At 58.0% G+C, this 14777-nt stretch overlaps 1 protein-coding gene across 5 annotated transcripts in view; it reads right to left on the reverse strand.

The window, feature by feature from the left end:
• THRA (thyroid hormone receptor alpha) overlaps positions 1 to 14777 on the reverse strand; it is a 60067-nt gene that overhangs the window by 17664 nt on the left and 27626 nt on the right. For 2 of the 5 annotated variants that reach the window (XM_006022539.3, XM_025202909.1), the window contains one exon: positions 9867 to 10166. The exons of 1 other annotated variant lie outside the window; for it this stretch is intronic. In XM_006022539.3, the coding sequence (XP_006022601.1) occupies positions 9867 to 9919 (53 nt within the window). In that variant the 5' untranslated portion in view covers positions 9920 to 10166. Of the gene's footprint in view, positions 1 to 170; positions 316 to 9866; positions 10167 to 14777 lie in introns of those variants that run through there. 2 more of the 5 variants (XM_025202910.1, XM_025202908.1) reach the window with 2 other exon arrangements.

The raw sequence follows: 14777 nt of genomic DNA on the forward strand, positions 1-14777 counted from the left end.
TCCCCACCCGCCCACCTGCAGGGGAGACATGGGGAGTCCTGGTTATCGACTGCAGTGAGGCCCCCTCCCCCCCCCCCCCCCCTGCCATGACCCACAGCTCCCAAGCCTCCCTCCACACCCCCACCCCATCCACCCAAGAGAAACCCTTGCCTTCCCCCCACCTGCTCCACCTGGAAGAGCTCCCCACAGGCGCCCTGGCCCAGGGAGCACCATGCCTGGGCAGGCGGGCTGGTCTCCTTATCCCTGCTCGACAGATGGGGAGACAGAGGCCCCGAGGAGGCCACATGTTTTGTGCTCTCCAGCTCCCCTAGCTGCTGGGTCCAGCCCGCCAGGCTCCTTTTAAGGGGCTGGGAGTGAGGAGGGAGCTGTCCTGTGACCTGTTATCTGGAAGGAACAGGGGAGATAAGGGGGTTTGGAGGGCTGGGGCAGCTGGGTTGGGAGCAGGTCCCGATGCACACACCCAGTCTCCCCACACAGCTTGGGCCTCCATCTCCCTGCTGCCCCATTCTCAGTCCTGTGGCTATCCCCCTAATGCCACTGCCAGGCCATGTGCTGCTTGGCTTAGTGGCTGCTTCCCCAGCTACCACTCCCTGCCATGAGAACACACAACCAGAGATAGATTGAGCCAGTGACAGGACCCCAGAGCACCATCTCAGAGTGAGCCTGACCCCTAGTGAGATCCAGACAAGGCCCATGAGAACAGACAGACATGGAGATGAAGATAGGTAGATGAGGAGATGGATGGAGATGCTGGCTCCCAGACAGACAGGCATGTAGGGGGACAGACAGGCATGTATGGACAGATGTCTGCAGGGGTGGATGGATAAGGCAGGACATGCAGACACCAGGTTCTTATGTTCTTAGGTGATCATCACTTGATAGTGACACAAAGCACTCGCATGACAGACATAAAGCAGCAGAGTGAGGGACAGAAAGAAGCTAGACAGATGGATGGACCGATGGATGGGTACATGTTGTGGGCGGCAGCACGGGGGTGACAACCCTGAGGCTGAGGATCCCTGGGCCCTACCGCCATATCAGCACAGAACTCGCTGAGTCCTGGGTCACAGCAGCTGGGTGCGGGTGGGAGATTCCCCATCTGCTTGGGGGATGGTGCTGCTCCTGGTCCTGGGGGCCTGGACAGCTCAGAAGGCACAGCCACACGTGCCAACACATGCCACAAGGAGTTCCCAGGGGAGCGGGCCGAGCACTGAGCAACCCACAAGGTGGCACTGTGATACGAAGCAACAAGAACATCCCCCAGCTGGATCCACAGCCTGAGCTCTGGCTGGCAGAGACAGTATATGTGCGTGAGCATGTAATTGGTGTGTGTGTGTGTGTGTGTGTGTGTGTGTGTGTGTGTGTGTGTGTGAGCATGTAATTGGTGTGTGTGTGTGTGTGTGTGTGTGTGTGTGTGTGTGAGAGAGAGAGAGAGAGAGAGAGAGAGAGAGATCCTTGACCTCATTGGTGGAAAAGATGTGTTGAGGTGGGGAGTGAGAGGAGAGAGATAGAGAGAGATCCTTGACCTCTGGGTCAGTAGAACCATGGGTTTGTGTGTCTGTCCATGTGCAAACATGCATAACTCCTGACCTTGGAGCTGGCAGACATGTGTATGCATGTGCATGATGTACCTATCCCTGACCTTAGGGCTGGCAGGGCAGTTTGTGTGTGCACACGCATGTACATGTGCAAACTAGACCAGTTCCTGACCTCTGTCCAGCCACACCATGCCGTGTGCATACATAAGTGTGCCTGTGTCTGTGCACACATGCGTAACCCCTGACCCTGGGTCTGGTGCGTGTGGCAGCTCATTACTGCAGCACAATGGGAAACAGCAGTGTCCTGGCTGCACCCAGGGACACAAACCCGCTCTGCCTGGAGGGATTCTGCTGCAGCAAGGCTGCTTGTGTCATGACCACAGATCAGAACAGGCACCAGACAACTCCCAGCCCTGAACTGGGAAGCCCCTTGCCAGTTGTGGGCTACGCAGAATGGCAGTGCCATCCGCAGTGGTTGGCTGGTTGGCCAGGGGGATCCCCCAGTCTGTGCAACAGGAGGGAGGGGAGCCCAGGTGCAGAGGCTGTGCTCAATAACTCTCAAAGACAAAATGTCCTTTTGGCTTCGGCTGGAACATGACATCAGAGGAGCTCGGCCCAATCGGCGCACCGAGATCTGCACATTTGCACAGCAAGACCCTATTGGTGAGGCTGGCTGGAAATGGTCAGCTGGTTTGTCTGCCACTCCATGGTCTTCATGCAAGGGAATTTAGTGCAGGGAGCCGGGGAGCCAGGGCGCTGCAGAGCGGAGCTAGGCGGGGCAGGATCCAGGGGCACTGGAAGAGCTGGGAAGGAGGGAAGGCAGAGTTAGGAGGAGGGGGTGCCAGAAGCCTAGGGCTGGCAGGATCCAGACTGAAGACACCAGCTCAGCTGTGCTTACACAAGAGCCATGGCAGGACAGACACATTGTGGAGGGTGATGGGGGCAGCGGGTCCTGCTGTGTCAGGACCAAGGGGTCCAGCAGGTGCTGCATATCAAATCCACTTCCATTAGGGCCCTGCTTGCAAAGTACCTCCCTGGCCTCTTGGTACAGGCCCTGTGTTGGCAGCTGGCCTTGGCTTGGTGATAGCTGTGATGGATGCAACACTAGCTCAATGGCCCTGGCAGCCCCAGGAAGAGTCTCAGCAGGTGGGATGCTGTGCTGGGAAACCCCAATGCCTGGCCAGAGTCAGAGACAAGTGCGAAGCTGGAGCAGCTCAAGGAGGGGAGGGCTGGGGAAGAGGCAGCTGTCTGCCCCCTGACAGAAGCCAGGCCCTGGCTACCACACCTCAGCTCATCTGCCTGCAGCTTATGGCTTCCTCCTGCCCACTGCCTCGTGGGGGCCGAGCCAGTACAGCTCTCTTTGCTCCTTGTCCTGCCCACTGCTGCCTGCACCTGCCAGGCTGGGCGAACACTGCCAGGGCTGGGGGAAAGGAGGAGGAAGGCCTCAGCCTCTACCTAGATGTTTCCAGTCATTTCTGGCATTGTCCATATCAGAACCAATCCAGCAAACATCCTCATTTTTCCAATGGGGCAGCCCCTCCCAGAGAGCCGCCAACAGCAAACCAGCCATTCCAGGAGACCCTACAATAACACACCAACGGCTACAGTGGAAACTTCCCCCAAACCCTCACAATCCCACCAGCCTTCCCTATGGACCCTACAGAAACCCAGTCATGCCAGGCCCAGCAGCCCCCCCACCCCTTCCCAGGGCTCTGGGGGCCTGCACAGATGCCCGGCCAGGGGCTCCTGACCTGAGCAGCCTGTTGTCATCCTGGAGATGATGTAGGAGCAGGGGAGCCCCCCGCCTTCCTCCCCCACCACGTCTGGTGCTGACAGCACTTGCTGTCCCAGACAGCTCCTGGGCGCAAGGCCAAGGGGCGCTGAGGCTCCGCACAGCCTGGCTGCCTGCCAGCAGGGCCGACTCCACCTGAACCTTGGCTGCTCAGCCAGCGCCGCAGTGCGGGGACAGGCTGTGCCCAGCACAGAGCACGTGTGGTGTGGAGGGGCTCCCCAGCCCGCCAGCCCTCTGCACAGCACAGAGCCCCCAAGCCTGGGGAGAGTAGCGTGGAGCGATGGGCACAGACAGTATTGAGCACCCTCCTGCGGGGAGAGCAGCCTGGGCAGCCTATGCCCTGCCTGGACCTATATCCACCCCAGAGGAGCTCCCTGAGGCAGGGTCCATACCCCAGGGTCACCCCCACCACCAGGGCCCTGCCAACCTCGGGTCCCTCCCTGTGGGCACGTGAGCCCCTGGGGAATCTGCCCAAAATAGAGCCTGGCTGTGTTTATGCAGGCTGTTTACCAGCTGGGCCGGGGTGGACAGGGGCACGGGGCCCTTGTGGGGAGCTCCAGAGGTCATACTGGGGGGAGAGGGTTTCTAAACAGGGCATATTGCTGCCAGAGAGAGAAACAGCTTGATCCCAGGGCATCTGGGCGTATGGAGATCACTCAAGGTCACCCAGCAAGGCAGGGCAAGAGCCAGGAGAAAACCCAGGAGTCCAATGCACTAGATACCACACCCCTCCCAGAGGTGCTGAAAGAACCCAGAAGTCCGGGTGTCCAACTCTTTCTCAACCCACTAGACACCACACCCCTCCCAGAGCAGCTGACAAAACCCAGGAGTCCTGGGTGTTGGTGAGGGCAGGGGCCTGGCCTCTGTAAGGCCCTCCTAGGTCCGTGCTCCTTTCCTTGTCCCCAGTGAGCGCTCAGGGCAGCAATAAGCCACAGGGTCCACTGCTTCTCCTCCAGACAAAGCCACAGTGAGAGGTGCCTGAGCCTCTTCAGGCTGGGCAGCACGAGGAAGCAACTGTCAGGTGCCACTGCCAGTCACACACACTGGCACCTGCCCAGCCAGGAGGGCACCCTTCCCATATGCCAGTCCCATGAGCAAGCAAGACACACAGCCCAGACATGCAGGCCACAGGGAGAGATGGACAGTGACAAGTCTGTGGAGCTGATCCCCAAGTGAGCATGAGAGAGCGTGAGTATGCCAGAAGTGAGTATTCAAATGAGCATGAGGCACCCCGGTGCAAAAATGTATGGACAAGGGTGTGAGCAGGAGTGTTTGAGCAAACATATGCAGACAAGCATGACAGCATGAGCACTGAGTGCGTGCAAGAGGATGCAAATGTGCAAGTGAACAAGTGTGAGTGTGAACATGCAATTGCATGAGCTTAACAGTGAGGTAAGCAGGAGCATGGGGAAGGGGCCACGGCTGTGAGGCTGGAGTGCCCAGCTCAGAGCTCCTGGGATGGCACAGGGCAGAGATTCCCAGCATGGAACCCCAACCTGGCATGACTAGGTCAGAGACACCCAGGACAGAGCAGGCTCAGCTGGGACCAATGTCAGGGCCCAGAGGTGGGAGCAGAAAGGCCCCCAGCTGGGAACAGCCTGGCTGGGTGAAGCTAGACCCAGTCTAGCCTACCCTGCCTTGGGCTGCCAGGAGGCCTGGCTAACAGGAGCCAGAGCCCCGCAGCATGAACAGCCCCTGGTCTGCAGCCTTAGCAGAGAGAGACATGGCTGCAGGAGCCAGGGAGACCATGTGGGAAGCTGGTCCTACCCTCCTGGACACAGGACCCTCCTACTTCAGTGCCATCGAGTCCCCAGCCCCACCCCCCCAGCCCCGGGGCTGGCGGGGAGCTGACGGAAACAGTGCATGCAGCAGGAACCATCCTGCCGGCAAAACAGTGGGAACAAAAGGTCAAAGCTGGGGCACTTCTTGGGACGTCAGCACCCCAGACCCAGCCCCTACCCCAGGCCACAGTCGGCACGTCAGCCGCTACCCAGCCAGCCCCAAACTGGAAAATCTTCTCCTATTGCTTCACCCCAGGGGCTGGGTGAGCCAGGGAGGGGTGGATGGGGAGTCAGGCTGGCACGTCTGCAGTCTATGGTTGAGTTTAGGGTCATCTGGGCCACGAGGCTGTGCTGAGGAAGTTAGGGCACTGTATGTGAGGGGGCCTTGAACTGTGGTGGCTGCCATGGGTATGTTCTGCTCTCAGGTGAAGGCAGCTCTCCAGACAGTATTTAGTGAGGTGGGCTATGTGAGGTGCCATGTGTGGTGGGTCTGTAAGATGTACCAGTATGTGCACAGGAGTGTGGGGTGTGTCAAGGTAAGAACTCTGGAGTATGCACGTGTGCATCTGTGTAAGGGCTCTGTGTGTGTGTGTGCATGCCTCTGCGTGAGAGGTGTATGTGTGCGTGCGTGTGTATAAGAGTGTGCTGTGGTGTGCGAGTGCCTGCACAAGGGCTGAGTGTATACACGTGTGTGAGCATATCTGCATGACAGCTGTGTGTCCGTCATGTGCACATGTCTGTATGCATGTCTGCACAAGGGCTGTGTGTGTGTTTGGGGTGCATGGGTTTCTGTGCCTGTCTGTGGTGTGTGTGTGGATCCATCTAGGTACCTCTGCATAAGGGCTGTGTGTGTGTGTCTGTGGTACGTGTGTCCACATGTGTGTGTCTGTGCTCTGCATGCATCAGTGTGAGGGCTGTGAAAGTGTCTGTGGTGCATGTGGATCCATGCACTGTGCACCCTGCGTGCAGTCCTCTTCATGTGCCTGTCTGGCAGGCTTGTGACTGAGGTGCAGTGGGGAAGGGACTCCCACGCTGTGTGTCCTCAGGCTGTGTCCTAGCTGTGCCCTGGCAGCAGGGGGCCAGCACAGCTCATGCCCTACACACCAAGATCCTTTGCTGCCACATCCTCTCTGCTCCCAGGGCCCAAGCCTTGTGGGATGGTTAGTAGATTCCTCACTCCACACTGGCTCTCACAGGAAAAAACATGGAGCAATACAGGTGTAAGGAAATCCCAGGACCTCCTGCCCCCATTCCTCACCTCCTGGACTGCCCCAGCCTTGCTCTCCCGGCCCTTTGGGAGTGGCCTGGGTCCCCTGCCAGCCTAAGGGTGACCCAGGGGGGCATGCACCTGCTGCATGCCCCCATCCTCCACATAAGGACTCCCTTTCCTCCCCCAGGTGAGTGCCCCTGTGCTGGGTTTCCATGAAGCAGCACTGCCACCTGGTGGCCAGGTGCACAAATCACAGGTGCGTGTCTCCTGCCTGCAAGCTGGAACCAGGACACCTGGGTTCAGCTCTCAGCTTCTGCAACCTAGCATGGGCTGGCAGTGAGGCCCTCCCTCCTCCCTGCCTCAGCCTCCCCTCTGTAGGATGACCCTGGCCACTGCTGTTTCCCATGGCAGGGAACACTGGGAGTGGGGAGCGTTATGACACCAGCAAAGCTGGGAACTTCCTTTCCCACAGGCCTCTTGAACCAGAGGGTCCCTCCCCACACTGCAGGGACCCTGCCACAGTGGCACAAGAGGTGATGGGGGTAGAGAGGAGGACAGTGCCTCAGGCTGGAGGATATGGAGGCACTTGATGACAGCCATGAGCAGAGAGCACGAGCTACAGTTCATGCATGTGCGTGTCTGTGCACAAGGATGTGATTATGGGGGCAAGCATATATATGTCTGTGGGTGTCCATGCATGTCTCTGGTGCACACCTGCAGGTGTGGTGTGTGCATCTTTCTTTCCTTCAGCGGTTAAGGAAGGGCAGGTTGCTGCAGTTCTGCACTGTGAATTCACGTGATGCTGAGGAGGCTGGATGTACATATGCGCGCACGCATGCACGCACACACACACACACACACACATACACGTGTCTGTTTTTTCAGGCCTTCCTGCCAGCCCTTCAGAGCCAAGACTTCAAAGAGCAGCCTGACGAGAGCAAGTGGGCCACTGAGCAGCAAAATTGAAAGTACAACCCGAACAACATGGGGCACGTGAGCCAGCTTGCACGCCCTTACCCGCCCACACACCATGGCATGCTTGCAAACACACCCCCTTGCACAAATGCATCCTTCCCACAGGCAAATTGCTGGGCCCCTTGCGAGTACACCCCACACATGGGCTCCCAGGGGGTGCTGATCAAAAGACATAGCAAATGTTCCTGAACCCTGTACCCCAGGAAAGTCCTACTGATGATAGGACACACACAAGATGATAACACACACAAGTGATTCCACCTCCAGGTAGTACAGGGTGGTTGGGGAACCAAAGCAGGGTATATGGGGGTGGGGGGGACCCTGCTGCCATTTGCTCCATCTTGGGAGGGTTCAGCTGCTGGCTAACAGGGGCATGGGGGAATTGCCCAAGGACTGGGGTACAGGGTTGTCACTCCCCTCTCTTGCACCCCAAGCCCACTCCATGCCCTGGGCTCTATGGCACTGTCTTATCTGCCCATTCATAGGGACTAGGGAGGATTTGAACCTGTGGCCTTTAGGCTGAGGCAGAGGGGGTTTGAAGCAGTTACTGCTCCAAAGATCTTTGGGCCCAGGAATTGCCTTCTCCAACACCCCACTGATACAGCAGGCCCTGGGGTGGGGCACAGTGGCTGTTCTGGGGTCACACAGTAACACCCTTGAGCAGTCACTTTAGGATGGGAGGGGATGGAGGAGCCCATCTCCAGTGGAAACTGTAGGAAGGGGAGGCATTCAGGGAATCTGCCCAGGGGATGGGGTTTTAATGCCTCCTGGGGAGATTTCGCAGGGGTCTTGACTGACCACAAGGGGGCAGCACCTCAGGTTTGCAGCCCTGCTCACAGCTGGCACAGCCCTGCAGAGCAGTGCCCCATGCAGCCCCTGTGCCCTGCCTCTGCCCTACAGCACCCCTATAAAGCCCCTGCCTTTCCCACTGAACCAAAGTCCTCCCCTGCCAGAGCACTCCATAGCAGTGCCCTCTACCAAACACCCTCTGCTAGCACAATGCGCTGCCCTTGAAGCACAGTGCCCCCTACTGAGCTCCCTGCTGTCACTCCCTGTGGCACAGTGCCCCCCTGCACCCACCTATCCTGCTTCCTGCACCCTGCTGCCCCCAACAGGGCCCCTCACCTAGTTCTCTGCAGCATGTTAATCCCACACAATTTGACACCCTTACTGAGTACCCCCACCAGCACCCTCTACTGGGTTCCCCAGCAGGGCGACAGGCACCAACATGCCACTGCCTTTGGCTGAGGTATGCTGTACCTAGGGCTGACCTTGCTATGGCCCAGCCTCTGGGAGCTGTCTCCCTATTCTGCCCCCCTGATGGCCTGGGCTCAGTACCCTGGACCCACTGCAGTGCCAGAGGTGTGGGAGATGCCTGGCTGGGCTGCTTAGGGAGTGAGGTAGAGAAAGGACCCCAAGGCAGACACCCCCCTGCCCTCCACATGTACCCATGGTGTGTGGATTTTCCTTCAAGGCACCATGATCTCACAGGAGGGGCTTTCTATCCCACCCTTCCCTCCGGCTGCCTGGATGCCACCCCAGGCATGGCTGCCTAAATTCCGGTGCCAGGCATGGGGCAGGCACCTGTGCCAGAGCCTGATGCCAGGAAACTCTGGGAGTGAGAGGCTGTGCAAACACATGGCTACGGCATGAGCAGCAGTGGGGGCCGACTGCCCGTCTGCCTGCAAGGGACACCTGCCACACCCCTCAACCCAGTAGGGCTCAGGCCCTGCCAGGGCCAAAGAATGGGGTCATTATCACCCTGCTCTCCCTCCTGTTCACCCCAGCCCTGCCTGGATGGGAAGAGCAGGAAATAGGTCTGGTTGGCACATTGGCAATGGGCAGGACTGGCATCTCACATCTCTCCAGACCCAATTCTAGCCTGCCACCACACAGAACTCGAGAAATCTTTCACATGAGCCTTCTCACACATGTGTTCATGCTCCCTTGTACATGTGTTCATGATCGTATATGCTCATGGTCTATGCACACTCAAGCTCTGGCATGTGCTCACACAACCCACTCTCCCTGAGGCAGCCCTGCCTAGGAGTGACAGCCACTGCTGAACTGCACACAGAACACATTAACAGCCCTCCATTTAGAGTCCCCCAAGCCCAAAAAAACAAGGCACAGCAAGTAGCCAGTATGGTACCCCCAGAGCAATGGGCATGGAACAGACTGCCTCTCCCCCCATTGTGAGCTGAGCCAGCCACACCCCCAAGAGATCACACTTTCAACACACCCCAACCCGAAGCTACCAGCTCCCCCAGACACAAATTCAACATTGGTCATGGAAATCTCCCAGATGGAAATCATCATGAAAGACAGGTGAGCTCAACTCTGCCATGAGGCACCAGTAACATTCAAACCTGGAACCAACCCACCCGCAGCACAGGGTTTCTTCCATGCAACCTGGACAAGCAGCAATAGTAGGTTGTTATCTCTTCCAAAGACTGACATCTTAGACCAGGCCAAATCATGATTGCAGGGCTGCCCTGGGCCATAAGGGTGCAGAGGGCACAGGAAGGGGGTTTCTGACGGGCTGGGCAGGGGCTCCCCACAGCTCTTACCGGGTGTCCTCTGGCTCCGACTGCGAGTCCAGGGTGCTGGGCTTCTGTTCCATTCACCGCAATTCCATCCAGGACCAATCAGGAGAGACCGAGGTGGGCTCCGCCCCCAGCTGCTTCGCGCCGCGGTCGCCACGGCAGACGCGGGTCTGGGATTTGGGGGGACGGCGGGATGGGGAGGAGTTACAATGCACTCCCCATGGCGCCCACCTCAGCGCCAGCTGGCACAGAGCATCCCGGGGGGCAGGAGCAGCTGATGGAAAGGGGCACCGATCCCTCTGGGCCCAGCCTGTGCAACAGGCCCTATGGAAACAAACAGAGCAGGCACAGCCTTGAAATGGGGGCTGCAGGGACAGAGGAAGACCCCTCCACCTCAGGAGGGGACCATTTTCCTGCTCAGAAGTGGTGGAAGGCTCCCAGGCACTGAGCTGTGTTGGGGCTCTTGCCTCTCAGGGCTGCCCCCCACTCCCAACCCCTACCAGGGCCCCTGCCCTGCTCTGTGGGGACAGCAGGGCAGGCTCTACGGGCCCTCAGCCCATGTCCTCCTGTGAGCAGAGAGCTGTGGACAACTCCCAGAGAGAGGCATTTGTGCCACATGCAGGCCCACTGACTCCCCTCTGGCCTGCATGAGGCCAAGTCCCTTCATTAAAGAGGTGGGGGGGGAAGTGGGGCTGTGGGTCACCCTTGGGGCAGGAAGCAGCCACAGAGCCACAATGTGAAGGACGGGAGCTCCAACAAGTCCATCCAACCCTCTTCCCCTTGGACTGACACGACCCCATTTAACATATAAATAGGACAGGGCAGAACCAACTGCCCCCCAAACTGCTGCCTCCGCCCTTCACTAGGGCTGGTGGGTCTGAGCCGGGCACCTCTCCTTTCCCTTCTCCTTGGTGTGCTGGAAAGCAACTGAGGTTACCTCGAGGTTAGGAAGCAGCTGGGCTCTCTCCTCATAGCCTGGCGCAGGGCACGGCTCCTCCCCCTTCCCTGTGCACCACCCTCTCCCTCCCTGTCCAGGCCCCCCCTCAAACTTAAGGATTTCTGCAAAAGCCCTGGCACAGGGCCAAGCTAAGCGAGCGCATCAAAGGGTTGTGGTGACGTGGGGTCCCCCAGAGGCAGGAAGTGTAGGGGATGCGGGGGGGGGAGAGAATGGGCTGTGTCCTTGGGTGACCCCTGGCGGGGCTTAGGCATGGCAGGGGTCTCTGCACGGTGCGTGATGGCTCTGCACATACCACACGTGTGGGAACAATCGCGCGCTCCAGGGGTGAGCTGAGGACAAGAGGCTCAGAAGCGTTCCCTGCCTTGCGATGGCACAATGGAGAAGTGGCCGGGACACAAGTCACTCTGCTCTGTGCCTGCCAGCCTGCTGGGACAAAGTGGGATGTCTGGTTGGAGGGGGTTTGAGATGGAGCACCCCAGATTTGTGCCCCCACCCCCAGGGCGATAGGCAGTGGGGCCTGGGTAGAACTACTGGGCAGGGGAGACAGCATGTGATCAGTAGGTTCATCTCTGGCTCAGCTTGTACTGCTGAGTGCAAGACTTGCACAAGCACACGTAGGTACATGGATGAGTGTGAGCAGGCAGAGGCATGTGGGAGTTTGCATGAGGGTGCAAGGAGCTGGTGTAAGACCCAGAGTGGGTTTGTTCGCAAGAAGGAGTGGGGCCATGTGCCAGACTGGGCAGAGATCCCCTGGGAGGTTCTCCCCACACAGCGCAAGGCTCTCTGCAGCAAGGTATAGGGTACCTGGGCACACTTAGGTGAGAGGATGCACACATGTGCATGTTAGCAAGAGTGCGGGTGTGTGCACACATGGGTGGGGGGGTGTTCCATGTGATTGCTGCATGCAATGTGCCTCTGACTGGCCCCCCAATACTAAAATGCAGGAGCATGGCAGGGACACTGGAAACAGCTGGGGTGGGCTTCACCATTCAAATGGGGTAAGGGGCAGCCTTTCCCTTGGAAGGTCGGGGGACAGGAGGTTCTGTGGGTAAGTGGGACAGAGGGGGCGTGTGCAAGGAAGCATGATCTGTGCAGAGCCAGGGGAAACACTGTGCTAATTCCCAGAGTCCTGGTAAATCCCCAGCCCCTGGGCTCCCACATCCAGCAGCACAGCACAACCAGGGGGCTACAGGGGCTGGGGCATGGACACTTTAGGCCTCCAGGTCTGATCAGGCCCTGCCCAGTTCCCTTGCCTGCCTCTCCAGTCCCATGTGCGTGATAAACCTGGCAAGTCTCAGCTCAGTTTGCAGGTGCCTGCACCTCCCACTATGCCCCAGACACCCCCTACCATTGGAAGCCCTGGCAGAGACCCAGAGCAGAACAGGCCATAAAGCTGGTAGCCTGGAGCCCAAAGGAAAAGGAGAGGTGTGTGGGGGAGTCTCTGGGACATACAGGGACCTCGTGTCCAAGTGTCCAGACCTCTCACTCTAACAAAAAGGCAGAAGCAAGAGAGCCAACACTGGGAAAGAGAAGCACCCACCAGGGGGTCACCTGGCTCTGGGCTGAAGGAACAGGAAACCAGGGCAGGCAGGAAGGAAGAGAAAGTAGCACTGCCCCAGGGTCATGGCCAGGGCTTGCCTCCCACGGTGGCCAGATGGGAAAGCAAGGCACAGAGTGGGGAAGGGACTTGCCCATCAAGCCAGGAAGAGAACTCAGAAGTCCTGAATCCCAGGCCCCTGCTGTAGTCACCAGCCCAGGAAATGTCAGCCAGGAGCCCTGAGGGAAAGGGAACATTCTGCTCTTCCTTGCTACATAACAAATCCTCCCTGAGGACTCATCCTTGTTGGTCTGGAGCAGGGGGGCAGCTCTGTCACTGGGCCTACCAGAGGCAGCACAGAACATAGGTGACTCGCAGTGCAGCCTGGAGGACTGACAGGTTGAGGAGAGTTTGGGGCTGGCATGATCCAGGCACCCCAGGGTATACACCTCCTTGGGCAAGCAGATCCCAGCATGTTCTGTCTCTGCTGCTGGACCCCAGTCAATCTGGGCCACCCTTGCTCCCAGGAGCATAGCACAGCTTCCCAGATGAGCACGATCATTCAAAGAGGAATGAAGCAGCCACGGCAGGGGAAGCATCTGCTGTGGCTAGGGCACCCCTTGGCACGGTGCCTCCCTGCAAGGCTGACCTCTCCTGGCCTCTCCTGTGCTGTATGCTCCCCAGGGCCCAGGCAGGATGGGGTGGCCTAAGGACATGGCCTTGCCCAGGGGAATTCCTTGGGAAGCAGCCAGGGCTGGGCGGGTTCTCAGCACCCCCACCCCGCCAGAGGAAGATGACGTATCTCTATAGCCTGAGAGGAAGGGTGCCGATGGATGCCCCACAGTGAATCCTGCCAGGAGGACAGGGGCAGCCCGATAAGCTGGAAATGAGCAAAGAAGATAGGGCATGGCCCACTCAATCCTGAGGCCAATAGCTTCCCAGTTCTCCAACTGTTGGCAGCTGCCCAGGGGCTGTGAGAAAGCCAGGCCTCCTGGGTGCCATCCCCGGCTCTGGGAGTGAAATGAGAACTTGGTTAGGGAAGACATGGCTGGAAGTCAGGACACCTGGGTTCTGTTCCCAGTGTGGCCACTGGCCTGGTGAGTGAATTCAATCAAATCTTTCCCCATGTCTCAGTCTCCCTATCTGGACAACTAAGGCAACAATGCTGACTCCAGGGGTTCTGTGCATGCAAGAGTTAACTAACACCCTCATGTCAAATGCAACCCTGACAACACAAGACATAACACCCTAACCTGTGTAAATCAGGGGAACCACGGCAGCCAGTGCCCATAGATGGACCTGGTACTGCCCATTCAGCCTATGTTTTTAAGCCTTCCTCAGAGCCATTGGGTGTTGGCTGCAGCCAAGCCTGGGGATTTTGAGTGGAGTGTGCTGCTGCTGCTGCTGGGACTTAAAGCCAGAGGTTCCTGGCTAGAGGGTCTTCCCCTTCCACCCCGGGTCACACCAATTGCCATATTTAGGGTCAGGAAGGAATTTTACCCCATGATCAGATGAGTACAGACTGAGGGTTTTTGCCTTCCTCTGTAGCAGTGGGGCATGACCCGCTACCTGGGATCTCTTGAGTGTATATCAATAACCTTAATCATGATTCACTCAGGGACCAGCTCATACACAGTACCTAGCTACTACATAACGAGCATGGATTAACGCCTACAAAACCACAGACTAAGGAAAGGAAAGAATCAATACAGACAATCAACTGTCCCAAGAGACACAGTCAGTTGCACAAGTACCCATGTCACAAGTTTTGTCTGTCAGCAGCTAGGGGTACAGGGCCCCAGAACCCCCCTGCACCAATCTGCTTGATAGCTGGCAGGCTTTGTGGCCTCAGCAGGGGCTAGAAGGCCTGCAGCTTTCACCCCACTGCGCCTTAACACACACACGGTCACCCATGTCACGAGTTTTGCCTGTCAGCAGCCAGAAGTGCAGGGCTCTAGAAGCCAGACTCCCCCTGCACCTATCTCCTTGACAGCTGGCAGGCTTTGTGGCCACAGCAGGGCCCAGCACCCCTGCAGTTTTCAGCCCGCTGCGCCTTAACGCACACAGGGTCATCTCTGTCATGAGTTTTGCCTGTCAGCAGCTTGAGGTGCAGTTCCCCACAAACCTCTGCACCTATCTTCCTGAAACATGGCAGGCTTTGTGGCTTCACCAGGGGCTACCATCCCTGCAGTTTCACCCTCCTGTGATGTAACACATAGACATGACATGAGTTTTGCTTTTAAGAATTTGGGGTGCAGTTCCCCCCAAACCCCTGCACTGATCTTCTTTAAACTGGGCAGGCTTCATGCTCTTAGCAAAGGCTACCACCCCTGCAAGTTTCATCCAAATCAGACAAAAAACAACAAAGTTATAGCTATTTCATTGATTCCCCATTATACCCTATGGCCAGATCTCCAAAGCGGCTTTGAAGCTTTTCCGA

Source organism: Alligator sinensis, unplaced genomic scaffold, assembly GCF_000455745.1.
Source record: "Alligator sinensis unplaced genomic scaffold, ASM45574v1 scaffold886_1, whole genome shotgun sequence".
In the NCBI taxonomy this organism is placed as follows: Eukaryota; Metazoa; Chordata; order Crocodylia; family Alligatoridae; genus Alligator; species Alligator sinensis.